The 25,857-nt window shown below is 41.6% G+C and overlaps 2 protein-coding genes across 5 annotated transcripts in view; one reads left to right on the top strand and one right to left on the bottom strand.

Annotated features, from left to right (window-relative positions):
• The window catches only part of TSG101 (tumor susceptibility 101), a 52,252-nt gene extending 46,767 nt beyond the window's left edge, over positions 1–5,485 (top strand). For all 3 annotated transcript variants that reach the window (XM_035265969.3, XM_035265968.2, XM_054242150.2), the window contains 3 exons: positions 1,299–1,501; positions 3,459–3,698; positions 5,161–5,485. In XM_035265969.3, coding sequence (XP_035121860.1) covers positions 1,299–1,501; positions 3,459–3,698; positions 5,161–5,250 — 533 coding nt within the window. In that variant the 3' untranslated portion in view covers positions 5,251–5,485. The remainder of the gene's footprint in view (positions 1–1,298; positions 1,502–3,458; positions 3,699–5,160) is intronic.
• A 693-nt stretch (positions 5,486–6,178) lies between these two features.
• Positions 6,179–25,857, bottom strand: part of LDHAL6A (lactate dehydrogenase A like 6A) — a 29,047-nt gene continuing 9,368 nt past the window's right edge. The window contains exons 1-7 of one of the 2 annotated variants that reach the window (XM_078340737.1): positions 25,587–25,725; positions 19,873–19,990; positions 18,559–18,732; positions 9,968–10,141; positions 9,104–9,221; positions 7,876–7,999; positions 6,179–7,095 (exon numbers count right to left, since the gene is read on the bottom strand). In XM_078340737.1, the coding sequence (XP_078196863.1) occupies positions 6,931–7,095; positions 7,876–7,999; positions 9,104–9,221; positions 9,968–10,141; positions 18,559–18,732; positions 19,873–19,930 (813 nt within the window). In that variant the 5' untranslated portion in view covers positions 19,931–19,990; positions 25,587–25,725 and the 3' untranslated portion in view covers positions 6,179–6,930. Of the gene's footprint in view, positions 7,096–7,875; positions 8,000–9,103; positions 9,222–9,967; positions 10,142–18,558; positions 18,733–19,872; positions 19,991–25,586; positions 25,726–25,857 lie in introns of those variants that run through there. The other variant, XM_035265970.3, reaches the window with a different exon arrangement.

Genomic DNA, 25,857 nt, shown 5'->3' with positions numbered 1-25,857 from the left:
TAAATAAAGGGATTAGGATTCTTGTTCTAAAAGAAAGAGGGAGAATAAGAGTGGGAGGCTCCCAGTAATGGTTTCAGTCTTCTTTGGAGATGTGTTGAAGATTTTTGCCTTTGTGGGAAGTTGGTAAAGAGAACTTCAGGAGTTAAGAAGGAATTAAGGCCAGGCACAGTGGCTCAAGCCTATAAACCCAGCACTTTGGGAGGCGAGGTGGGTGGATCATTTGAGGTCAGGAGTTCGAGACCAGTCTGGACAACGTGGTGAAACCCTACCTCTACTAAAAATACAAAAATTAGCCGGGCATCATGGTGTGCACCTTTAATCCCAGATACCTAGGAGGCTGAGGCAGGAGAATTGCTTGAACCTGGGAGGCAGAGGTTGCAGTGACCCAAGATAGTGCCACTGCATTCCAGCCTGGGTGACAGAACAAGACTCCATCTCAAAAAAAAAAAGAATAAAGGCAATTTAGGTTAAATATACTTGTATCCTCACATAGTATTTTATAATCAAACATAATTAAGTCAAACTGCCACTTACACATTTGCTAATTTAGGACAATAACAGAAGAACATTGATAGTCATAAAGAATACCCAGTATATTAAAAAGGGGACCTTTTTGAAGAAAATATCCAGGGGATGTTTATTTGATCTGAAGTATGCGTGGAAATTATGTAATATACTAATCAGTGTCAGGAAGGGACATTTGGAATAGAATAGTAATCTAGGAATAAACAGTTTATCAACTGTTGAATTTTTTGGATGTCATTCTTTTTTGTTCATCTGTTCTATAAAGGACAGGGTGAAGGAGTAAAAGTCTTACAGAGGGGAGCCTTATTAACCTGTACATTCATTTAGGGAAACTGCCCATTCTTAGTCCTCTCATTGGCTGCTACAGTGGGCACCTGTTTCCTTCAACTTAGCAGTGAAGCATGATGTTGGACTTGGCCTGCATCAAATGTTTTTCCTTGGTAGAAATTATTGTCCCATTTGTTGGTGATTTAGGAATAATTGTAATTGGTAGGAACCTAGCCTCCGTCTCACTGAGAAAATAGCTAATTGTTTGGGCTATGAATAGGGAAACTGGGTTTAACATGGATTAATAGTTACCTCTTACAGAGCAAGAATTTCTGAATCAACTCAGATTTTTACATTCCTTCTGATGAAATTGGTAACATAATTTTTTTCTTTCCTCACATTTTGAAAGTGTCGGTTCATATTGCCCTCTTTTCTGAAGGTTCCTGTGAGAGGAATAAGAAGGAACTAGGGAAGTAAGCAAGTGTCTCTGCTTCTGTTTCCTGCAGGTCCCAGTAGGGACGGCACAATCAGCGAGGACACCATTCGAGCCTCTCTCATCTCAGCGGTCAGTGACAAACTGAGATGGCGGATGAAGGAGGAAATGGATCGTGCCCAGGCAGAGCTGAATGCCTTGAAACGAACAGAGGAAGACCTGAAAAAGGGTCACCAGAAACTGGAAGAGATGGTTACCCGTTTAGATCAAGAAGTAGTAAGTAACTCATTAAAGACTTAAAATTTTTGGATTGAATTGTAGCCATGGCAAAGTGTTCTATATATACCCTGAATGTTGTGGGCATAGGAGGAGTTCAGAAAATTATAGGCACCTTTATATATTGGAAGGTAATTTTTTTACTAGCATTGTTTACAGTGGAGCCTGTGTTTGGCATTTGGTCTTTAGTTGGGAGGGGAATCATATTTAGAGCATTTTATTTGCACCTTATTAGTCCGTTCTCACGCTGCTGACAAAGACATATCTGAGACTGGGAAGAAAATAGGTTTAATTGGACCTACAGTTCCACATGGCTGGGGAGGCCTCAGAATCATGGTGGGAGGCAAAAGACATTCTCTTTTTTTCTTTTTTGAGATAGTCTCGCTCTTTTGCCCAGGCTAGAGTGAAGTGGCATGATCTCAGCTCGTTGCAACTTCTGCCCCCTGGGTTCAAGCAATTCTCCTGCCTCAGGAGTAGCAATTCTCTACTCCTGAGTAGCTGGGATTACAAACACCCAACACCATGCCCAGCTAATTTTTGTATTTTCAGTAGAGACAGGGTTTCACCATGTTGGCCAGGCTAGTCTCAAACTCCTGACCACAGGTGATCCACCCACCTTGGCCTCCCAAAGTGTTGGGATTACAGGCAGGAACCACCGCACCCGGCCAAAAGGCACTTCTTACATGGTGGCAGCAAGAGAAAATGAGGAGGAAGCAAAAGCAGAAACCCCTGATAAACCCATCAGATCTTGTGAGACTTACACAGTATCACAAGACTAGCACAGGAAAGACTAGCCCCGTCAATTACCTGCCCCCGATACACAGGTCCCTTTCTGGGAGATACAGTTCAAGTTGACATTTGGGTGAGGACACAGCCAAACCATATTACACCTTTCCCCTAGGAAATGATGTTTTAACCCAAAGGAGGACTGTTTGAGTGCTTGATGTTGCCAGTTACCAGGAAATAAGTTTAGAGAGTTCTAAGCCATGATAAAGATCTGCACATCTTAGGTGCAGACTTAAAAGGACAGTATTATTTTATTGTTTCCAAAGATTGTGTGAGCTATTTTTAAAAGTATCTTTAGGGAACTTACTTAATAATCCAGAGATATTTGGTTGGCTAAAGAGCTACATGTAAACATAGCATATGCATCCTTCAGCTTTCTAAGCTTACTCATATTTATAGCAGACATCTGTGCCTTGGAGAATCCATGTGTCAGTCAGTCCCGTGGCTTTGCTTAATAATGATAAAGTGAAGGCATCGGCATAATTGAAGTGCCAGCTTCACTCTCATTTTCAACCCCATGAGGGAGAATTTATTTAACTAAACGTGCGTTTCTGATGTAAGAGTAAAGAATTCTTAGGAAGTTGAGGGCTTTGTGGAAAGTGATTTGTATGTACACATTAGCCTTACAAAGTGGTTCTGGATTGTAAAGTGAGCTTCAAAGTAGCCAATTTTTAGAATTCAGGAAAGTGACAGCAATACAACTCAGAGCCTACAACTGCCATCTGCATGCGATACTTTGTGATTAGAATGCAGACATTTGGGCTTCCGCATGGAATCCTCTTCATAGACTGGGGAAAGTTACTCTCCTATGGCAGATTCCCATTTGTGGGGAAGAAAAACCCCTTTTGATTTTCTATGTAAAGGAATCTTGGAAAGTATCTTGTCTGATGGTTTACTTTGTATCATTTGTGATACTGACAAGTGACAAGCTTGTTACTGTCACTGGAAGTGCTCTCCGCTCAGGATATCTCCATCATTACTGTATTTCACTCAGGATAGTAGATTACATCTTTTCCTCTACCTTTGACCAGGGTGTTATTTGAAATGTTATTCTCATCCATGAGTTGTTTAAACATGGTTATTAGTCTGTCTTTTCCTGTGAAGTGTTGTAGATGTCTGACAAGTGGATCGTTATGTACAATTAATAATGCTCGGACTGTTGTGTTTTCAGGCTGAGGTTGATAAAAACATAGAACTTTTGAAAAAGAAGGATGAAGAACTCAGTTCTGCGCTGGAGAAAATGGAAAATCAGTCTGAAAACAATGATATCGATGAAGTTATCATTCCCACAGCTCCCTTATACAAACAGATCCTGAATTTGTATGCAGAGGAAAATGCTATTGAAGACACTATCTTTTACTTGGGAGAAGCTTTGAGGAGGGGAGTGATAGACCTGGATGTCTTCCTGAAGGTATGTCTTCATTTTACTTTGCAAGATTTAACTTGGGGTGTAGAGGCACTGACCTTGCAAACCACAAACGAAGAGTTTCTCTGTAGTGTGAATTAAGATTCTGTATCTCCCCAAAAGACAGTAAATGAGATGTAGGGTTTTTCACCATCTTTTTACCTACAGAGTACTGAGGATTGGTCTGACCAGGGGAAGAAAAGTGGGCTAGTGGCTGTAGTTCTGTACCACCAGGCGGCAGCATTAAGATGAGTGTAATTGGCCAGGCACGATGGCTCACGCCTATAATGCCAGCACTTTGGGAGGCTGAGATGGGCAGATCACCTGAGGTCAGGAGTTTGAGACGAGCATGGCGAAGCCCCATCTCTACTAAAAATATAAAAATTAGCCAGGTGTGGTGGTAGGCACCTGTAATCCCAACTACTCTAGAGGCTGCGGCAGGAGATTCACTTGAACCTGGGAGGTGGAGATTGCAGTGAGCTATTACATCATTGCACTCCAGCCTGGGTGACAGAGCAAGACTGTCTCAAAAAAAAAAAAAAAAGTGTAATTATTCTGTGCCTCAGTGGATCAGGAGGCATGATCCATAGGTTTTTTGAGGTCATACCACCTAAATTGAGATCACCGATTGTGCCAGATTTTTTATCTGTGAATTTTCTTAGTTATATAACTTTAGACCAGTTTTCCCCCATCAAACAGCCCTTCACAGTATTGGGCTGCCCTTTCAAGCCCTCTTGAATGAAAGTTGCCTCAAGTTTAGTGCTGTTGTACAGAGGAAAACCTAGGAAGCTAAGTTTGGCTACTGTTGTCACTTTGGTCTGGACATGGTTTTAGGGATAATAACAGCCACCCTTGGGACATTTGATCCAGCTGCAGCTGGAGCCTGGTCAGGTCATGTGCTGATCTTGCCTGTCTCCTCTCACTGTGGAGGAATGGCCAAACTATGCCTCGGAACTGGTGCAGCCATATGAATGGTTGGATACAAATCAGAAATCCAAAAGAGGACTTTTTTTCTGTGCAATCTCTTGCATGGGTGGCATGGCTTAGGAAAAGATGTACACAGAGAGGCAAGAGAAAGATGCTGTCTGCTTGCCACCAGAGTAGGGAGAAAAGCCAACCCTAATGTTTCTCATGGTTTGCCCTTTCCCCTCTTTTAGCCAAGTGGGGCCAGCCATAGTTACCCACATTTTTTGGTAACTTTTAACATCACAGTACAAGGTTCCCTGGCATGTTGGTTGTCTCAAAGTGTAGGTCAAACTCCTGAGCCGTAATCCTGCAATGTAATGCTTTGAGTAAGCCTTTATTATATAAAGTTTAAAAGCCACACGTAATGAGGTATTCATTCCAAAGGTTGACAGGTCATGAGTTAGGTTCTTAGATCCCATCTAGGTTACAAATTGTCTGATACTTTATGCTTGAGCCTAAATCAAAGCCATTCTAAACTATTGAAACTTTTTCCCCCTCCCAGCATGTACGTCTTCTGTCCCGTAAACAGTTCCAGCTGAGGGCATTAATGCAGAAAGCAAGAAAGACTGCCGGTCTCAGTGACCTCTACTGACTTCTCTGATACCAGCTGGAGGTTGAGCTCTTCTTACTTTCTTCTCTTCCTTTCTCTTATCAGTAGGTGCCCAGAATAAGTTATTGCAGTTTATCATTCAAGTGTAAAATATTTTGAATCAATAATATATTTTCTGTTTTCTTTGGTAAAGACTGGCTTTTATTAATGCACTTTCTATCCTCTGTAAACTTTTTGTGCTGAATGTTGCGACTGCTAAATAAAATTTGTTGCATAATTTTTCTCTCCTTTATTAGACTTTAGGAAAGATCCATGAAACCTTAATAAGCCCAACTTTTCATTTAGCAAACAAAGCATAAAATCCATCTTAAAATTATTCTACAGCATATAAAGTGAATATGGGGAATATACCAAATAGAAATCTAAATTTTGAAATATTTGAAATTGAAGGGTTTGAGTAACTTATCTGTGGAAGTTCCAAGGTAATACTCTACCAACTCCATTAAGTTTGTTTCCTTTCTAGGCCTCACTGAACCATAACTGTTTTCATCAAAAAGGAGCAGAGTGACAGATTCAAACTACTATATACCTGATAACTTTAGGATTAAAGGGAAAGACGCAGTGTACCATTACCTCCCTGCTTTTGTCATTTAAAGTTTAGTCTTCATGGTGAGTCTGTAGCCAGTTTCCAACCACCCAATGAACTATATAGCTGCTGTATGTCCTGCAGTGCTCATCTAGAATAGAATGTTCTCCATCAAAATGAGAGTGCTAGAAGGGTCATGAGGTTAAAAAGAAAAGAGGAAAAAAAGTGTGTTTCTGTTTGGGATGTTAAGATAATTAGGCAGCCCACTCTACTCCCAAGAGACGAATGACCAATTTGTTGTCACCAAGGGGTTTACAGCTTAAGATCTTTTCTGGAAAAATTAAAATGCACTCATAAAAGTTACCAGAGTAAAAACCAGCAAGGTCAAATCAAGATTTTATCTAGTGTTAGGAACATTGCGATTACTCTGTGTGTGTGTGTGTGTGTGTGTGTGTGTGTGTGTGTGTATGTGTATACTTTTATTTTTACATTGTAGAGGAAGTTACAGCTTTTATTAAGTAGCATATAAATGGACACAGGTATTAAGCCAAAGAGAAGAATTACTATCACCTGATGAATCAGGATTTTTATAACACAGTAAACACATTATTTTGGACCAGATGGCAATTATATATACAGACAAGGCAAGTACTGAGAGGTACCAAAAACATCTTTCATGCCATCACTTAAAAAAAAGGTGTCATCCATCATCTGGATACTAAAAGAGCTAAGGCCAGGCACAGTGGCTCACTCCTGTAATCCCAGCACTTTAGAAGTTCAAACCAGCTTGGACAACATGGCAAAACCCCATCTCTACAAAAAAAAAATACAAAAATTAGCTAGGAATAGAGGCACATTCATGTGGTCCCGCCTACTCCTAGAGGCTGAGGTGGGAGGCTTACCTGGACTTGGGAGGTTGAGGTTGCAGTGAGCTGTGATTGTGCCACTGCACTCCAGCCTGGATGACAGAATAGACCCCCCAAAAAAAAAAAAAAGCTGGAAGGCTACACTAAATAGATCACTCTTTCCTCTATTTTTCCAACTTTTAGAATTCAAATTTATTTGAAAGTTTGGCATATACAATTCCATAGCAACTATTTCATCTTCAATCTACAGAATGGTAACTTTAAGCAACTTTAAAGCTTGAGCTCCTTCTGAATTTCCCAAAGTATTTCTGCACTCTTTTGCAAGCAGGCCTCCTCTTCAAGGGTCAGTTTTACTTTTATAAGGTCTGCGATACCATTCTCTCCCAGGATACATGGGACACTAAGGAATATTTCTTCATTTATTCCATAGAGGCCCTGAAAGTAAAGACCTAAAATTATTTTTATTTTAACTTTTAACAAAGGTCTGCAATATGAAAAGCAATAGTTGTGAGGTGGATGAATAACAGATTGGTAGTATGAACTGTGGCAGAGTACCAAGACAATAATTTAAAACATGATTAGACGTATTTATTGTTCAGTTTCATCCACCATCTCTCCGCATAGGCCCTAGCTTCCTGCCATGTTTGCTGGGGCCCACCCTTCTTTCCTCATCTCCTTACCCCATACCACTTCCTATTGGGACCACTTCAAAATTCCTGTGATCTTATTTCCAGTGATTTACATCTGTTTTGTTTTATAACCTCTCCCACTGAGACTAGCAGAGGGCTCTTACCCATGCCCCAACTCCCCTTTCCTGAGGAGACTAACTGCTAATTGTTTTGTGTTTAGTGCTTCTTTCCTAGAGTCTTCATTGCACATAATTGAAACTGTAAAAACAACTCCAAAGGTACCAAGGTCTGCTCACAATGGTTCCCAGTGTTTCTAGATACTGGTAGAGTCAGTTCACTCAGTTAAAAGATGCAAAACACTTACTTTTATCTAATAAATGTAATAAGAAATGTCACACTAGACCAGAACAAAGGTTTACAAAGATAGGTTCTTTCCGCAGTCTCCCCTGCTCTTCAACAGCAAAGAACAGACTTCAGGAAGAGAGGTGCTTCCATGAGATCAAACTCAAAACTAGAGCCCCTCAAAAATGTTCTTTACCCCTATTTTATGTTGAAGTTAATGATTTTTCAAACATGAATGTCCTACCTTACTTAGGGTAGAAACTGGATGCACTCTCCTAAGATTCTTCAAGATACTTTCTGTTAAATCAGCTACAGATAGGCTAATGCCCCAAGAAGTATAACCTTTCATTTTGAGCATCTCATAGCCACTGCAGTTAAAAGAAACCATAAATGTAAGAAGTTAGTTTAGAAGAAATACTTGTCATTGAACTTCCACTTTGCAGCAACCTATCTGACAGTGCCACAAAACTGTAATGACTCCATCAACAATTTCTCCTAGAAATTTCTTGTAGTAATTTCTTGTAGAAAGTAAACAGAGTTACAAGTAGAGAGATGCTCAGTTCCACCACCGAGAGTAAGTGTTCGAAAAATATATTGTAGTATGTATGCCTTTTTTTTTTTTTTTAAAGTCTTGCTCTGTCACCCAGGCTAGAGTGCAATGGCACAACCTTGGCTCACTGCAACCTGCACCTCCTGGGTTTAAGCGATCTTCCTGCCTCAGCCTCCCAAGTAGCTGGGATTACAAGCATGTGCCAACATGCATGGCTAATTTTTGTATTTTTAGTAGAGATGGATTTTCACCATGTTGGCCAGACTGGTCTCGAACTCCTGACCTCAAGTGATCTGCCCACCCTGGTCTCCCAAATGGCTGGGATTACAGGCATGTGCCACCATGCCCAGCTGTATGTATGCATTTTTGAGGGAGGGTCTCTGCTGGAGTGTAGTGGTGCAAACAGAGCTTGCTGCAGCCTCAATCTTCTGGGCTCAAGCAGGCACCATATGCTCAGCTAATTTTTTTTTTATATATTTTGTAGAGACGGGGTCTCCCTATGTGGCCCAGGCTGGTCTCATACTCCTGGGCTCAAGTGATCCTCCCACGTGCTTCCCAAAGTGCTGAGATTATAAGCATGAACTACCATGCCCAGCCACAGTGGTGAAAGTAAACAGTTAAAAATACAGAGATGCTCAGTTCCACCACCAAGAGTAAGTGTTCGAAAAATATATTGTCAGTCACCAAGTGAGCCCCTACACCATGTGCTCGATACTGGGTTAGGCTCAGGAATGAACAACACAGAATCAGGCCCTGACTTGAAGAGCTTACAGTCTGGTGAATATGATCACACACAAAGTAGAAGTGCAAATAAAACTATGGGAAATATAACAACATATACTTAAGGGGATCATCTCAGCCTGACAGCAGAGTTCAAGCTCACAACTCTAAAGTACTGAAAAATGTAAAAATAACATCTTACCTGGAAACCACTTTTTTATGGACATTTTCCCACTGCTCAGGATCTTTATAAGTTCCTATATCTGGGTTCAGATCCTTCAGAGGGACACCAGCAATGTTCACACCACTCCACACAGGGACTAAGAAAGAGATACCCAAAAATCCACTTCTTACATGGTATTAGCAGGGTTTTGGTTTTTCACATTAGCAAAACTGTTATAGTTGCCCTGAGTGGTTTTCAACTAGGAATGTTCAAAATATCTGAGCCCCACTCCAGATATTCTAAATCCAGATCTCCACAGATGGGGATCCACAATTCTATCATCTCGGCAAAGATTCTCCAAATAAGAAAGTTGCAGTTTTAAACTTTCCACTAGTAAGTTTTAATTTTTCTCCCTTTAAGTCTTTTCCACGGCCAAGGTTTACATTAAATAGATTTCAAAAGTTTTTAGCCAGAAGACATTAAGGGAGGGGAAAGGACTGCTATTACCACAGCACTCTCTTTCCTTTTATATTCTTCAGTTGTACCCATCCCTTAATCTGAAGAGTGCCTACTACTTGAAGTACACTGCTGACCTTTCTGAACTGGAGTGTCCCAAATTACATACAAACTATATCATGTTACTTAGTTCTCTATTTAAGAAAAGCATAATAATCTTAGCCATCCATGTGTAGGATTATAGTGTCAATGTCACATTTTTCAAATCTGTATTTTTTGTTGCTTATTTTAAAAATAAGTGTGGTAAAAATTAAACACTACTAAAAGGGCCTAAAGTGGAATGAAGTCTTTTGTCCCCTCCCAGGAGCCACTTTACACTAAATGTCTATATGATAGGAAATACGGACTTCAGAGAGCATGCAGGGCTCAGTCATGCTTCAGGCTTACCACTTGAGTTACCATGCTCTCCAAGGACCAGCCCATGACAGCTTTCAGAGTGGATGCCAAGCCTTTGCCCAATAAAGTAACGAAAACGAGCGGAGTCCAGATTACAGCCACTTCCAATAACACGGTTTTTGGGAAATGCACTCAATTTCCAGGCCACGTAAGTTAAAATATCCACTAAGAAGAACAAGTTCTTATCAAGAAATGTTCTCATCTACAAGGAGGCATTTTTTAGATTTACCTAAAACTAGTCAATCTGATGTTTCGTGGAGAGGGCAAGAAACATGGTTCTCTATCCAACCCCAGCTGTACCCCAACTCTAAAAATATCTACCAAATAGAAGTAATGAAAAACCTTTTTGTTGCTACTTGGCATAGCTTGGTGTGCAGAAACACAGAAGGTTCACGCCACGGAAGATTCTAAGAAACATGCTCTTACCACATCTTTCAAATAATTTTTCTCAGAGAATAAACCATTTTCAACAAAAGTTAAGAGGGAAACGAAAAAACAAGTGTAAACCCCAGCTCCATGGGAGGCAGGAAGGATTCCTTAAGGCCAGCAATCATTTGAGACCAGCCTAGGCAATATAGCAAAACTGTGCCTCCAAAAGGAAAAAGTTACCCAGGTGTGGTGCCATGTGCCTGTTGTCCCAGCTACTTGGGAGGCTGAGGCAGGTGGAACACATCAGCTCAGGAGATCAAAGCTGCAGTGAGCTACAACTGCACCACTGCACTCCAGCCTGGGCAACAGCAAGAACAAGACCAACTCTGTCTCTTAAAAAAAAAAAAAAAAAAATTAAAAAGAATTGGCAGGGAAACATAATCGGGCTTTCATCCCATTAGGGAAGGGATAAATTTTTGACACAGTCTGATATTTTAGTGTCAGTTAAACATTAGTATATAATTGTATATAATGTATATTACACACTAATGGGGAGATAATATGTTTTATATATCTTATACATTAATGAGAATATATAATGTGTTATCTATATAATTCTCATTAATGTATAAGAGATACATAATATTAAAATAGTGCAACAATATTTATAAAACCATAAATTTATACATAATAGTGTAGCCTCAAGGCCAGGCACAGTGGCTTATGCCTGTAATCCCAGCACTTTGGGAGGTTGAGGCGGGTGGATCACCAGGTCAGGAGATTGAGACCATCCTGGCCAACATGGTGAAACCCCATCTCTACTAAAAATAGAAAAAATTAGCTGGGCATGGTGGCACACATCTGTAGTCCCAGCTACTCGGGAGGCAGAGGCAGGAGAATCGCTTGAACCCAGGAGGTGGAGGTTGCAGTGAGCCGAGATCGTACCACTGCATTCCAGCCTCGGTCATGTTTTTATGGCAGATTTAAGTATTCACTTAAGTAGTAGAAACTAGACACTTTAAAAAGATATGAAGATGATGTCTTTCGTCGTCTAGAACATGGTGTTTTCTAAATATGTAGTATTTCTATTAACAAAGTTAGAGCTTCTGTTCCCTTTTTAATACTCATTAATGGTAAGAAGTGAGGCTGGGCGCCATGGCTAATGCCTGTAATTCCAGCACTTTGGGAGGCAGAGGCAGGTGGATCACGAGGTCAAGAGATCAAGACCATCCTGGCCAACGTGTTGAAACCCCTTCTCTACCAAAAATACAAAACAAAATTAGCTGGGCATGGTGGCACACACCTGTAGCCCAGCTACTCGGGAGGCTGAGGCAGGAGAATCGCTGGAATCCAGGATGCAGAGGTTACAGTAAGCCTAGATCATGCCACTGCACTCTGGCCTGTCAACAGACTGAGACTCCATCTCAAAAAAAAAAATGATACTGAAACAGTTTGATCATACCACAATTTAAAATGGTAAGCCTTCATTCTAATACCCGAGATGGCCAGAAGTATGTGTAGAAATGCCTAAGTTTCCTCACACATAAAGCTATCAAGTGAAAAACAATTAATCATGCTGGGTCTTAAGAGGTTCGTAAAGGCTGGGCGCTGTGGCTCACGCCTGTAATCCCAGCTCCTAGGGAAGCAGAAGTGGGAGGACAGCTTCAACCCAGGAGATCGATACCTGCCTGGACAATATAGCAAGACCCTGTTCTACACAAAAAGGGAAAAAAAAAAAAAAAACGTTTGTCAACTGCCACTGAAACGCAAGGGGCTTGGAGGTCCCTCCGTCAGTCCCTGGGTCTGGAACTGAGAATGTGGCCTGTTTGAATTGGTAAACTGAAAACAGAGCAAGTAACTCAGCTATATCGTGGGGTGCCAACTGCATTTCCTAGGTAAATGACTATGGAGTTGAAGGAAAGGTTCAACTTTTTCTGAATCGTTGATCTTCACTTGTTTCAGTTCTCTTCCTGTATTATTTTACATCCCCTCCCTTACCATATGCCCTCTAAATTTTCCATTTTTCACTTCTATTTGGTCATTTAGTTCATGTAAATTAGAACTTTTTAATTTGTAAACATTCTTTTTTTTTTTTTTTGAGACAGAGTTTCGCTCTTGTTACCCAGGCTGGAGTGCAATGGGGTGATCTTGGCTCACCACAACCTCCGCCTCCTGGGTTCAGGCAGTTCTCCTGCCTCAGCCTCCTGAGTAGCTGGGATTACAGGCACGCGCCACCGTGCCCAGCTAATTTTTTGTGTTTTTAGTAGAGACGGGGTTTCACCATGTTGACCAGGCTGGTCTTGAACTCCTGGGCAAAATTGCTCAAGCAATCCTCCCACCTCAGCCTCCCAAAGTGCTGGGATTACAGGCTTGAGCCACCACGCCCAGCCATAAACATTCTTTAATACTCATAAATCAATAATGGAACGATCTCAAGCCATTTGGGTAGATTTCTTTTTGAATTTTTTTTTTCTTAAGTAGAGACAGGGTTTCACCATTTTGCCCAGGCTGGTCTTGAACTCCTGGGCAAAATTGCTCAAGCAATCCTCCCGCCTCAGCCTCCCAAAGTGCTGGGATTGCAGACAGGAACCATCATGACCAGCCTCATTCTGAATAGTTTTGAAATTAATACCTAGTATTTGTCATGTCTTGAGTCCCACATTTCCACAATAGTAACCTAAAATGCTATTTTAAAATAATGTCAATGTTATTTATAACTGAACTAAGATCTGGATGCAATTTTTTATTTAAAAAAAACCTGGCCAGATGTGGCCGTGCGTGTCTGTAATACCAGGATTTTGGGAGGCCAAGGCAGGCAGATCACTTGACGCCAGTTCAAGACCAGCCTGACCAACATGGTAAAACACCATCGGTACTAAAAATATGAAAATTAGCCAGGTGTGGTGGCACGTGCCTGTAATCCTAGCTAGTCGGGAAGCTGAGGCATGAGAATTGCTTGAACCTGGAAGACAGAGATTGCTCCACTGCACTCCAGCCTGGGTGACAGACCGTCTCAAAAAATAAATATCACTCAGGGGAAAAAAATCTTTCCTGAGTGATATCAACATTTGGTAGCTTAATAATATTAATTCAAAGTTATCAGTTTTTTTTTTGTATCAGAAGAGTAACGAAGTTATTTCTCAACTTTTGAAGCACCTTACTGAAATTTTAAAGATGGTTCCTAGTGAACCATCTTAACAGACTCGCTAAAATAATGGAGAAGACTTTCTTCACGTTTCTAGTTTCAGAAAAAGTATTTTAAATAGATACGGAGGATCTATTTGATAGCATGTACTATAACTTTATGTGCACTGTCAAGCAAATACAGAACTAAACTGTATATGAGATTGAGATTAGGATTATTTTTCCTCATTTTTTACTGCTCTTAATGACAAAAAGCCAGTATATAAAATGCAGAAAAAATCCTCTGAATGTGCTTATTAGAAATATTAGTCAATGGATATTCTTTAACAGACTTCTGCCATAATGCATAGGGAAGCATCTCTTGCTAATGTAACCTTAGGAAAGGTTATATGATAAACATAAATACACCACCTTAGTGACGTACTTTGAGGGTGAAGGCTTTTTGGTGCAAATTAAAGCAGGTTGGGGATTCATTTAACACAAACACTAAATGTCAACTTAACTGTCCCCACAGACTTCAGTGCCCTGAGTGGTTAGAGAAATTAATGACGGAGCTCCATCAGGTACTTCACAATTCTCAGTCATGTCAGAATCTCTCCACAGCTGTCATTTCAAAAATGATACCATGAGATTTCAGGATGTGGAAAAACTTACTGGAAAGTGTGTTAGAAAATATAAAATATGGCCAGGCGCAGTGGCTCATGCCTGTAATCCCAGCATTTTGGGAGGCCAAGGCGGGTAGATCATGAGGGTCAAGAGATCGAGACCATCCTGGCCAACATGGTGAACCCCATCTCTCCTAAAAATTCGGAAACATTAGCTGGGCATGGTGGCACACGCCTGTAGTCCCAGCTACTCAGGAGGCTGTGACAGGACAATTGCTTTAACCCAGGAGGCGGAGATTGCAGTGAGCGGAGATCATTCCACTGCACTACAGCCTGGGCAACAGGGTGAGGCTCTGTCTCAAAACAAAATAAAATCAAGTACTATTATACAATATGATAATGTATCATCAGCTTGTTATTCTCAGTGTGCTTCCTTGTTGGGTCAGACTACCATTTCTGAATTTGGGATTTGGTATTTTTTTTGGTTAAAGAATTAAACTCTTGAAAAGCACAAATGCTTATACCAAAAGCCTGTATTAAAGAACATTTATGTGAAAGCTAAAGATATGCATCCAGTTAAATATACAAATAAATATCTCATACCATGAAAAGGGAACTTTAGATAATCTACAAACTATTTTTAAAAAGAAAAAACAGAGCCTCAAACTTGTGGGACACCATTAAGCACACCAATATGCATGTATGATAGCACGAGAAGGAGGGGACAGAGGAGCAGAAAAATTATTCCAAGAAATAACAGCTGAAACTTCCCAAATAGAAAAACATTAATCTATACATCCAAACCAGGCACACTGGCTCACACCTGTAATCCCGACACTTTGGAAGGCTGAGGTGGGTGGATCACTTCAGGTCAGGAGTTCAAGACCAGCCTGACCAACATCGTGCAACCCTGTCTCTCCTAAAAATACCAACAATTAGCTGGGAGTGGTGGTGAGTGCCCATAATCCCGGCTACTTGGGAGGCTAAAGCAGGAGAATTGCTTGAACTTGGGAGGCAGAGGTTGCAATGAGCCGAGATCACACCACTGCACTCCAATCTGGGCGACAGAGCAAGACTCCATCTCAAAAAAAAAATCTATACATCCAAGAAGCTCAATTAATTCCAAGTGGTATAAACTTAAAGAAATTCACACATAGACACATCATGGTCAAATTGTTCACAGCCAAAGAGAAAATACTGGAAATAGCAAGAGAAAAACAACTTATCAAATACAAAAGAACCAAAATAAATCACCCCAATCCCTATCAAAATCCTTGCTGGTTTTATTTCAGAAATTGACAAGCTGATGCATAAATTATATGGAAATGCTAAGGATCCAGACAAGCCAAAATAAATTTTTTTTTGAGACAGAGTCTTGCCCTGTCATCCAGGCTGGAGTGCAGTAGCACAATCTCAGCTCACTGCAGCCTCTGCCTTCCAAGTTCAAGCAATAATCCTGCCTCAGCCTCCGAAGTAGCTAGGATCACAGGTGTGCACCACCTTGCCCACTTAATTTTTGTATTTTAGTAAAGACAGGGTTTCGCCATGTTGGCCGGGCTGGTCTCAAATTCCTGACCTCAGGTGATCTACCTGTTTCCGCCTCCCAAAGTCCTGGGATAACAAGCATGAGCCACCACGCTTGTCCCAAGATAATCTTAAAGACCATTCAGAGGACTTAACACATCCCGATTTTAAAACTTACCGTGAAGACACAGTAATCAACATATTTATAAATTCTACTATGGATTGAGCTTCATAAGTTAAACATGAAAGAAGAGGGAGAAAAATTTATGTAGTAACAAAAAGCTGTAAACCATAAAAAACGTAAATGGTTACCTATAAAGGGATGGAGGCTACAGGGAAAGGGCACAAGGAAGGAACCTGGACCACTTTGAATCATTACTGTTCTCGATTTGATGTTGGAGCCATGTGAATATTTTATAAAACTGTGAAACAAAATTTCAATAGCAGTTCCTCAGCATCAAAACTGAAATGAATAAACAATCATGCAGGAGAGCAAAAATAAATAATAAATAAATAAAAAGCAGGAGTTGCAATTCTCGTATCGGAGAAAATAGATTTGAAAGCAACAAAGATATAGTGGTAAAAGGATCAATGCAACAACAAGAGCTAACGATCCTAACACCCAGATACGAGACTTAGATTCAATGAGACAGAAAATTAATAAGGATATCAAGGACTCGAACTCAGATCCGGAACAAGTAAACTTAATAAATATTTATAGAGCTCTCCACTTCAAATACACAAAATATACATTCTTGTCAATACCACATCACACCTACCCATAAGTTTAAATGAAACATTGATTGGCCATTATTAATACTCAATTTTTTTCAAAATAAAGCAATATTTCCATTTACTCTCCCTCTTTCTCTTCCTCTTTCTTCCTCTCCTTTACTTATTTTTTTTTTCTATCCTTCTCTCAAAAAAAAAAAGAAATCAACTTGTAAACCTCTAGATCCAGGTCGGCAATGTCTCTCATTGCTTGATTTCCTTCCTTCCTTCCCTTCCCTCCCTCCCTCCCCGCTTCCTCCCTTCTTCCTTCCTTCATCCCTTCCTTCCTCCCTACCGTCCTTCTTCCCTCCCTCCCTGCTTCCTCCCTTCCTTCCTTCCTTCATCCCTTCCTTCCTCCCTACCGTCCTTCTTCCCTCCCTTCCTGCCTTCCTTTGCCCCCCCCAAAAAAAAAAAAACAATCATGCACTCACTCAGTTTTGGTCTGCACAGAGAAAAACTGTTCCAAATGATTTCAGAATACGGTGGTTTCAATATCCCTAAACTACTATGCTCCAGACTCATAATCGCTAGCTGTTTAACATTTCCTCTTGAGTACTTTTTCAAATATCTTGATTTTTCTCCTCTATATGTAACATCCCCTCCTACTTCCCTGACTCCCACCTGATCAGTAAATTTACCAACCCAGTTAAATGGAACTACCATCTATTCAGTTACTCAAAGGAAAAATCTAGAAGTTGTTTTTTATTCCTCCCTTTCCCTCACTACACATAATCTATCAGCAGTCCTGTACACTTTCTCTCCAAAGTCTATCTTGAGTTGGTCCACCTTGTACCTGCACCAGTGAGGAGTCTAGTACAATTTTGGAGTCGGGCAGTAAACAATAGCACTATTTTCACTTCGCAAACAGTAATTTGGAAAACAAACCTCAGCCGTTAGCATGTAAACCTTGAAGTCATATGATTAAGCATAGTATCTTCCCATACACACCACTATGTATATATTTACATATATATTTTTATATATATTTATATATTTTTGTTTTTTTGAGACGGCGTCTCACTCTGTCACCCGGGCTGGAGTGCAGCCTTGACCTCTCTGGCTAAAGCAATCCTCCCACCTCAGCCTCCTGAGTAGCTAGGACTACAGGTGCGCGCCACCGTGTCCTGAAAATTTTTGCATTTTTTGTAGAGATGGAGTTTTGTCATGTTGCCCAGGCTGGTCTCAAACTCCTGAATTCAAGCGCTTCACCACCTTGGGCTCCCAAAGGGCTGGGATTATGGGCATGAGCCACTGCACCTCGCCTCACACTAGTATTTTTTTTTTAAGTGATTATAGTATATATACTGATTACAACTGTGCAAAGTACATACTTCACTAACAAAACAGAAAGATTCTGGAATTACATTGGTAGTTTATGATTTAATACTCATTAAATTATTTTTCTCTTCAAAGTTACTAAACCCACCCCCAAAAACTCCTACACTCAACAGTGAAAACAAAGCTGAGCTATGCAGCCATAAAGAAACAAAAGCACCTCTTTGCAGCAATGTGGATGCAGCTGGAGGCTACTGTTCTAAGTTAATCAGTACAGGAACAGAAAACCAAATACCAGGCCAGGTGCGGTGGCTCACGCCTGTAATCCCAGCACTTTGGGAGGCCAAGGCGGGTGGATCACGAAGTCAAGAGATCGAGACCATCCTGGTCAACATGGTGAAACCCGTCTCTACTAAAAATACAAAACAAAATTAGCTGGGCATGGTGGCATACACCTGTAGCCCAGCTACTCAGGAGGCTGAGGCAGGAGAATTGCCTGAACCCAGGGGTCGGAGGTTGCGGTGAGCCGAGATTGTGCCATTGCACTCCAGCCTGGGTAAACAAGAGCGAAACTCCGTCTCAAAAAAAAAAAAAAAAAAAAAAAAAGGAAAGAAAAAAAGAAAAGAAAACCAAATACCACATTGTTCTCACCTGTAAGTGGGAGCTAAACATGTGGGTGCACACAGACATAAAGATGGGAACGACTGACACTGGAGACTGCTAGACAGGGCGGGAGTAAGGGCGGCAAGGGCTGGAAACTACTAAGTACTATGCTCACTCCCTGGGGTTAATCTTACCCCAAACTTTCGCATCACGCAAAATAACCACATAATGAACCTAACACGATGTACCCCCGATTCTAAAAGCTGAAAAATTAAAAACAGCAAAGCTGACCTGGATTAGTAACAATAAGCAGTTTGCAGTGAGGACTGTACTGGGTAATACTGGGAATTATTAATTTAAAGATGGACACATTTCGCTGGACTAAATCAAGGCGTGTTTCTCCTTTTTTCTGGCGTGCACCTGCCGTGATAATTACTAGATTGGAGTTTGCAGTGACCAGGTAATCTGGGGAAAGATTCGAAGAAAAAAGAGATTATGAAAGAAAACACCGGACATTTAAGTATACTTCCTGTTTACTTCAGTCACCACGCTATGTCTACCGAAGAGTTCCCTTCAATATTCTAGAATGCCCAGACTACTTCTTAATTTCAGGAAATTAGTACTAACTTTCCCTTGTACATTTTTTTAAAATTAAAGCCTAAGACAGGCTCTGTGGCTCACATCTGTAATCCCAACACTTGGGAGGCCGAGGCAGGTGGATCATTTGAGGCCAGGAGTTCAAGACCAGCCTGGTCAACATGGTGAAACCCCATCTCTACTAAAAGTGCAAAATTTAGCCAGGCACAGTGGTGGGCATCTGTAGTCCCAGCTACTCAGGAGGCTGAGGCAAGAAAATCACTTGAACCCGGAGGCAGAGGTTGCAGTGAGCGAAGATCATACCATGACACTCCAGCCTGGGTGACAGCGAGACTCCATTTCCAAACACAAAAACCTCCTAAGTTGGGTGCAGTAGCGCACACCTGTAGTCCCAGTTACTTCTAGGCCAAGACCAAGAGGATCGCTTGAGCCCTGAAGTCCATGTCTCAAAAAAAAAAACAAAACACCTCCTACTATTTAGACTAAGAGGTCAAAATATGGATTAGTCTGGCAAGAATATTTAGAGACAGATATGTGAACAAACCCTCGAATAGGGAGATGTTGGTTCATTCGTTTTTTCAAAAATCTCCCAGGTGAATAAAGTGCAGTAGTGAAGAGCTTAGGCTTCGGAATCAAACAGCACAGGGTTCACATCCCTATTCCATCACTTTTATTTAACCTTAGCTCAGAGGTCCATCATCTCTAAAATACAGAGTTGTGCTCAGGATTAAATAATAAAGTGCTTAGGTCGATGACACACACAGTAGGCAGTCAATTTGTATAGCTGTCTTAACTGCTATTGCTGCTGCTCACAAGGAACTTAGTCCGCTATTGTGGGAAACCTTGCAAATAAAGTACAACCTACGGAATCTGAACATGTTATGAGAGGACAGAGTAGGGAGCAACCAGCCTTGCATATAAAAACTGGGGAGGTCAAAGGAAATAAAGATGATTTTCTTAGAGTTCATGTATATTAGAAGATTTATAGTATTTAACTATGACATTAACCTTTGCTGGAGACAATTTTCGGCATTTTTACAAAGGGGCCGCCGTGTTGAAGATCCATTGTCTCACCCTTCAGTTTGCCTTCATCATCATCCACAAGGACGAGCTCATCACTCAAACCCTAAAGAACATCATTAGTCAAATGGGTGTGGGTGTAGCTCTTACCTGGAGAATGAAAGAAAACTGGTGATCCAAGTCTAGCATGTGAATTACTAAAATCAAAGTAACATAAGAAATGATCTCATCATTTCATGATATTAAAGTCTAAGCCAGAAAAAATACAAGTTACAAAGAGGAACATTTCAGCTCATCATCATTAGGAAAACAAAAACAAACTGCACAGTAAATAAAACAATCTCTGAAAGTGGTGAACACGCCCATTTTCTATTTCAGCTGAGGCTGCACAGGGATAAAGTAGCAATTCTGCTGAAGGAATTTCTCACCAGACCATGAGCTCCTTGAGAATAGGAAGTTCACCAGCCTTCCGGTGCTGACTTACCATTCACCTGGCACACAGGGGCACAATAAAAGCTTTTTGAGTAAATGATATCTTAGTCCATTTTCTGTTGCTTATAACAGAATAGATGATACTGGGTACCTTATAAAGAAAAGGAATTTATTTCTTACAGTTATGGAGGCTGAGAAGTCCAAAGTCAAGGGGCCATATCTGGTGAGGGTTTTCTTGCTGAAGAATCCCAAGGCAGCATCACATGGCAAGGAGGCCGAGATTGCTAAACTCACGTCTCTCTCTTCCTCTTATAAAGCTACCAGTCCCACACCCATAATAACCCATTCATCCATGGATTAATCCATGGCAGAGCCCTCATGACCCAGTCAGCTCTTAAAGGCTCCACCTCCCAATACTGCCACATTGGGGATTAAATTTAAACATGAATCCCAGAGAGGACAAACATTCAAACCATAGCAAATGGATTAAAATATAAGGCTCCTTCCAAAGCAAGAATATTATAGTTCTATAACCAGTTATTACCTGAAAAAACCAATTAGTACTGTAATTTCTATGATGCCGCTTTATATGTAAGAAGGGAAAGAAAATATAGTTCTATTTAAAAAAAACTAGAAATACAAGAAACTGATTCAAATAGTTGCCTGAAGTAGATGCTAAAGAAAGGTCGGATGGAAACTTGTTTGACTTCTCCATGTTTTTGTTTTTTTTTTCGAGGCAGAGTCTCTTGCTCTGTTTCCCAGGCTGGCGTGCAGTGATACAATCTCAGCTCACTGCAACCTTCGCCTTGTGGGTTCTAGTGATCCTCCTGCCCCAGCCTGCTGAGTAGCTGGGATTACAGGCATGTGCCACCATGCCCAGCCAGTTTTTTTCTTTTGAGATGGAGTCTCGCTCTGTTGCCAAGGTGGAGTGCAGTGGCCTGATCTCAGCTCACTGCAATCTCTGCCTCCTGAGTTCAAGCAATTCCCCTGCCTCAGCCTCCCAAGTAGCTGGGACTACAGGTATGTGCCACCACACCTGGATAATTTTTTGTATTTTAGTAGAGATGGGTTTTTACCATGTTGGCCAGGATGGTCTCGATCTCCTGACCTCATGGTCCACCTGCCTCGGCCTCCCAAAGTGCTGGGATTACAGGAATGAGCCATCACGCCCACCCGCCCAGCTAATTTTTTTGTATTTTCAGTAGAGACTGGATTTCACTATGTTGGCCAGGCTGGTTTCAAACTCCTGACCTCAAGTGATCCACCCACCCTGGTCTCCCAAAGTGCTGAGATCACAGGCATGAGCCACCATGTCCAGCCTCATATATATCTTTCTGAATTTTACTTATACTTTTTTTTTCCTGAGACAGGTTCTTACTCTGTCCCTCAGGCAGGCGTATAGTAGCATGATCATGACTCACCGCAGTCTTGACCTTCCCAGGCTCAGATGATCTCAGCCTCCTGGGTAGCTGGGACAACAGGCACCTGCCACCACATCTGGCTAATTTTGGTAGTTTTTATAGAGACAGGGCTTCACCATGTTGCCCAGGCTGGTCTCAAAGTCCAGGGCTCAAGTGATCTGCCTGCCTCAGCCTACTGAAGTTCTGGGATTACAGGTGTAAGCCACCATGTCAGCCTACTTTTACTTTGTGTTTTTTGAGATGGAGTCTCACTCTTGTTGCCCAGGATGGAGTGCAGTGGTGCGATCTTGGCTCACTGCAACCTCTGCCTTCCCGGGTTCAAGCTATTCTTCTGCCTCAGCCTCCCAAATAGCTTGGATTACAGGCTCCCGCCACCACACCTGGCTAATTTTTTTGTTTTTAATACAGATGAGGTTTTACCTTCTTGGCAAGGCTGGTCTCAAACTCCTGACCTTGTGATCCTCCCACCTTGGCCTCCCAAAGTGCTGAGATTACAGGTGTGAGCCACCGTACCCAGCCTTGCTTTCAAACCTTGTAAATGTATTACCTTTTAACTATACATTTTTTCCGATTCTCTGTATTTTCCTTCCCATAACTACACATTCTTTTATCTTTATTATATATTAAATTTTTCCTTGGAGGACAAAAAAAGGCCTTTGTGTTAGTGCTTAGAAATAAATGACCAAAGGCCAGGTGCTGTGTCTCACGCCTATAATCCCAGCACTTTGGGAGGCCGAGTTGGGCAGATCACCTGAGGTCAGGAGTTCGAGACCAGCCTGGCCAACATGGTGAAACCCTGTCTCTATTAAAAATACAAAAATTAGCCATGTATGGCATACGCCTGTAATCCCAGCTACTCAAGAGGCAGAGGCAGGAGAACCACTTGAACCCAGGAGGCGAAGGTTGCAGTGAGCCAAGATCAGATTGGCCATTGCACTCCAGCCTGGGTGACAGGGCAAGACTCCCTCTTTAAAGAAAAGAAAAAGAAAGGACCAAGCATCCATAATTTAAGCTCATATCCAATTCACATTGTTAGAGCCTCTTACTTTTTTTTCTTTTTTGAGACAGGGTCTCATTTTGTCACCCAAGCTGGAGTACAGTGGCACATTCATGGCTCACTGCAGCATTAACCTCCTGGGCTCAAGCAATCCTCCTGCCTCAGCCTCCCAAGTAGCTAGTACTACTGGCATGTACCACCACACCTGGCTTTTCTTTTTTGGAGATGGAGTTTCCACTCTTGTTGCCCCGGCTGGAGTGTAATGGCACAATCGTGGCTTACTGCAACCTCTGCCTCCTGGGTTCAAGCAATTCTCCTGCCCCAGCCTCTTGAGTAGCTGGGATTACAGGCACATGCCTGTAATACCCAACTGATTTTTTATATTTTTAGTAAAGATGGGGTCTCACCATGTTGGCCAGGCTGGTCTCGAACTCCTGACCTCAGATGATCCAACTCCCTCTCAGCTTCCCAAAGTGCTGAAATTATAGGTGTGAGCCACTGCATCCAGCCACCTAATTTTTAATTTTTATTCATTTATTTATATTTTAGAAACAGGGTCTTGCTTTGTTGCCTAAACTGGTCTCAAACTCCTAGCCTCAAGTGATACTCCTGCCTCCACCTCCCAAAGTGCAGGGATTAGGCCGGGCGAGGTGGCTTGCGCCTGTAATCCCAGCACTTTGGGAGGCCGAGGTGGGTGGATCACGAGGTCAAGAGATCGAGACCATCCTGGCCAACATGGTGAAATCCTGTCTCTACTAAAAATACAAAAAATTAGCTGGGCATAGTGGCGCGTGCCTGTAATCCCAGCTACTCAGGAGGCTGAGGCAGGAGAACTGCCTGAACCCAGGAGGTGGAGGTTGCGGTGAGCCGAGATCGCGCCATTGCACTCCAGCCTGGGTAGCAAGAGCAAAACTCCGTCTCAAAAAAATAAAAAAATAAAAAAAAAAGTGCAGGGATTACAGGCTTGAGCCACTGCATGCAGGCTGGATCTTTTTACTTTATTTGAATTACTGGAAACTCAAAGCCAGGCGCTTTACATTTTAAACCACACTACAACTGATTAACCTAGAAGTCTAAGCTGTATTACAAGGAACAGGTTGCTTAATGAAATGCCAAAGCTTTCTGGACACTCAATTATTCAGAGATTAGAGTCATACGGAGCAGAAATCCACAGTACTGATAAAGTTATCTTCGAAAGGCAGTTTTGAAAATGTATCATAACTCCAGTAGAAATGAACATACCTAGCCCCAGATACTGGTTTCTTATACATTACCCAATAAAGGGAACCAAGTTTCCTTGGGGGAAAAGGCTGATTCTGGGACTGGATGCAAGATGAAGAACCTGAAACATCTTGAAATGACAAAGAATTAGGAAGTGCTCAAAACAAAACCAAGCCCTATGTTGATATAAGTATGTCAAAGGGACACAGTGGGCAACTTAGAATTACCAATGGCCACACTGGAACAAATTCACAAGGACGTATTAGATTATAACCCAAGGTATAAAATAAGATCCCTGAGTGCATACTGATATTGACAAATTACTGAATTAATAAATAGAGGAGGAAAGACAAATCTCCCATGCAGAATTAAAAGAATTTTCCACCCCATAAGTGTGGGCTCTACATAGGGACTGTCTTCTAAAGAGCCCAGTATGGAAAGGGGGAAAAGAGTAACTTTACGGTAGAGAAACCTGATCAACAATCTCAGCCAGGTGACTGAGGTCAACATCAACACTGATAAATCATGTTGATAGCATGTATCCTCGATAGTATGTGATGAAAAATGGCACTTTATGTCTATGTCTTCCTCCCCAAAACCTCAAACCTCGGTCTCACCATAAAAAAAAAAAACCCACAAAATTTCAACAGAAAGATGTTTTACAAAATACTCGACTAGTACTCCTCAAATGCTCAGTCAACAAAAACAAGAAAAATCTAAAGAAACTGTCATAGTCTAGAGGAACCCAAGGAGACACAGTGACTAAATGTCATGTGGTATCATCCTGGATAGGATCGTGGGACAGAAAAAGGACACAGGTAAAAACTAAAGAAATCTAAGTGTGGACCTTAAGGTCATATGTCAATATCCACTCTTTCATTGTGACAAATACACCATACTAATGTGATATAGCCGGCCTAGAGTTAGAACCTGTACAATGCCATTTTTATAAAGAACTAAACTGTTTCCATTCTCCTCACAATGACTGCTAACCTTGGCTTTTGTAAACTGCTAGATCATTTGCAGGATGCAAATTGAGGTAAAGCTGCATACCTCCTCTTATCTATAAATGCCAGAATTACTGGCCTTTGTTTACCAGAGTAAGCACCCCAGGTAATTCCATCCTGGCGCCAAGTAATTAAAAATCTATGGATCCCACCCCTACCCAAACGATGTATAAACGAATGTTAATCTCAGCATCTGTGAACCCCTTAAATAACAATCAGAATGTCAAATAGTCCCCTGGCCCTCAAAATGTCCAGAACCCCCTCACCCTCCTCTCCACCCAGAAGGTGATTTGAATCCACTGGCCCTCAGAATGTCTGAAGCCCCTCACCCTTGTCTTAGCCTGGGAGGTGATTGACGGCTTTCATTCCCATCTCCACCCCGACTCCCAAGGTAGTTTTGCAGGTATAAAAAGGTCTTGTCTCTCTTCTTTCAGGGCCACAGGTTGGAGAGACATGAGTCCTCCGTGGTCACCAGCAATAAACCCTGCAATTTGGCATACTTTTGTTCTGGTGTTGACTTTCTGTGCTCAGTTCGATATAACACGAAGGTATTAGGGTTCTCTAGAGGAACAGGACTAATAGATGCATACATGAAAGGGAGTTTACTAAGGAGTACTGACTCACACGCTCACAGGTGAAGTTCCACAATAAGCCATCTGCAAGCTGAGGAGCAAGGAAGCCAGCCCAAGTCCCAAAACCTCCAAAGTAGGGAGGCCAACAGTGCAGCCTTCAGTCTGTGGCCAAGGGCCTGAGAGCCCCTGACAAATCACTGGTGTAGGTCTCGGAGTCCAAAAGCTGAAGAACTTGGAGTCTGATGTTCAACTCCATCCAGCACTAAAGAAACATGGAGTCCGGAAGACTTAGCCTGTCTAGTCCTTCCACGTTCTTCTGTCTG

This window comes from Callithrix jacchus, chromosome 10 (genome assembly GCF_049354715.1).
Source record: "Callithrix jacchus isolate 240 chromosome 10, calJac240_pri, whole genome shotgun sequence".
NCBI classification, from domain to species: Eukaryota; Metazoa; Chordata; class Mammalia; order Primates; family Cebidae; genus Callithrix; species Callithrix jacchus.
The sequence above is the reverse complement of the archived record's forward strand: the minus strand, read 5'-3'. Positions and strand labels throughout refer to the sequence as shown.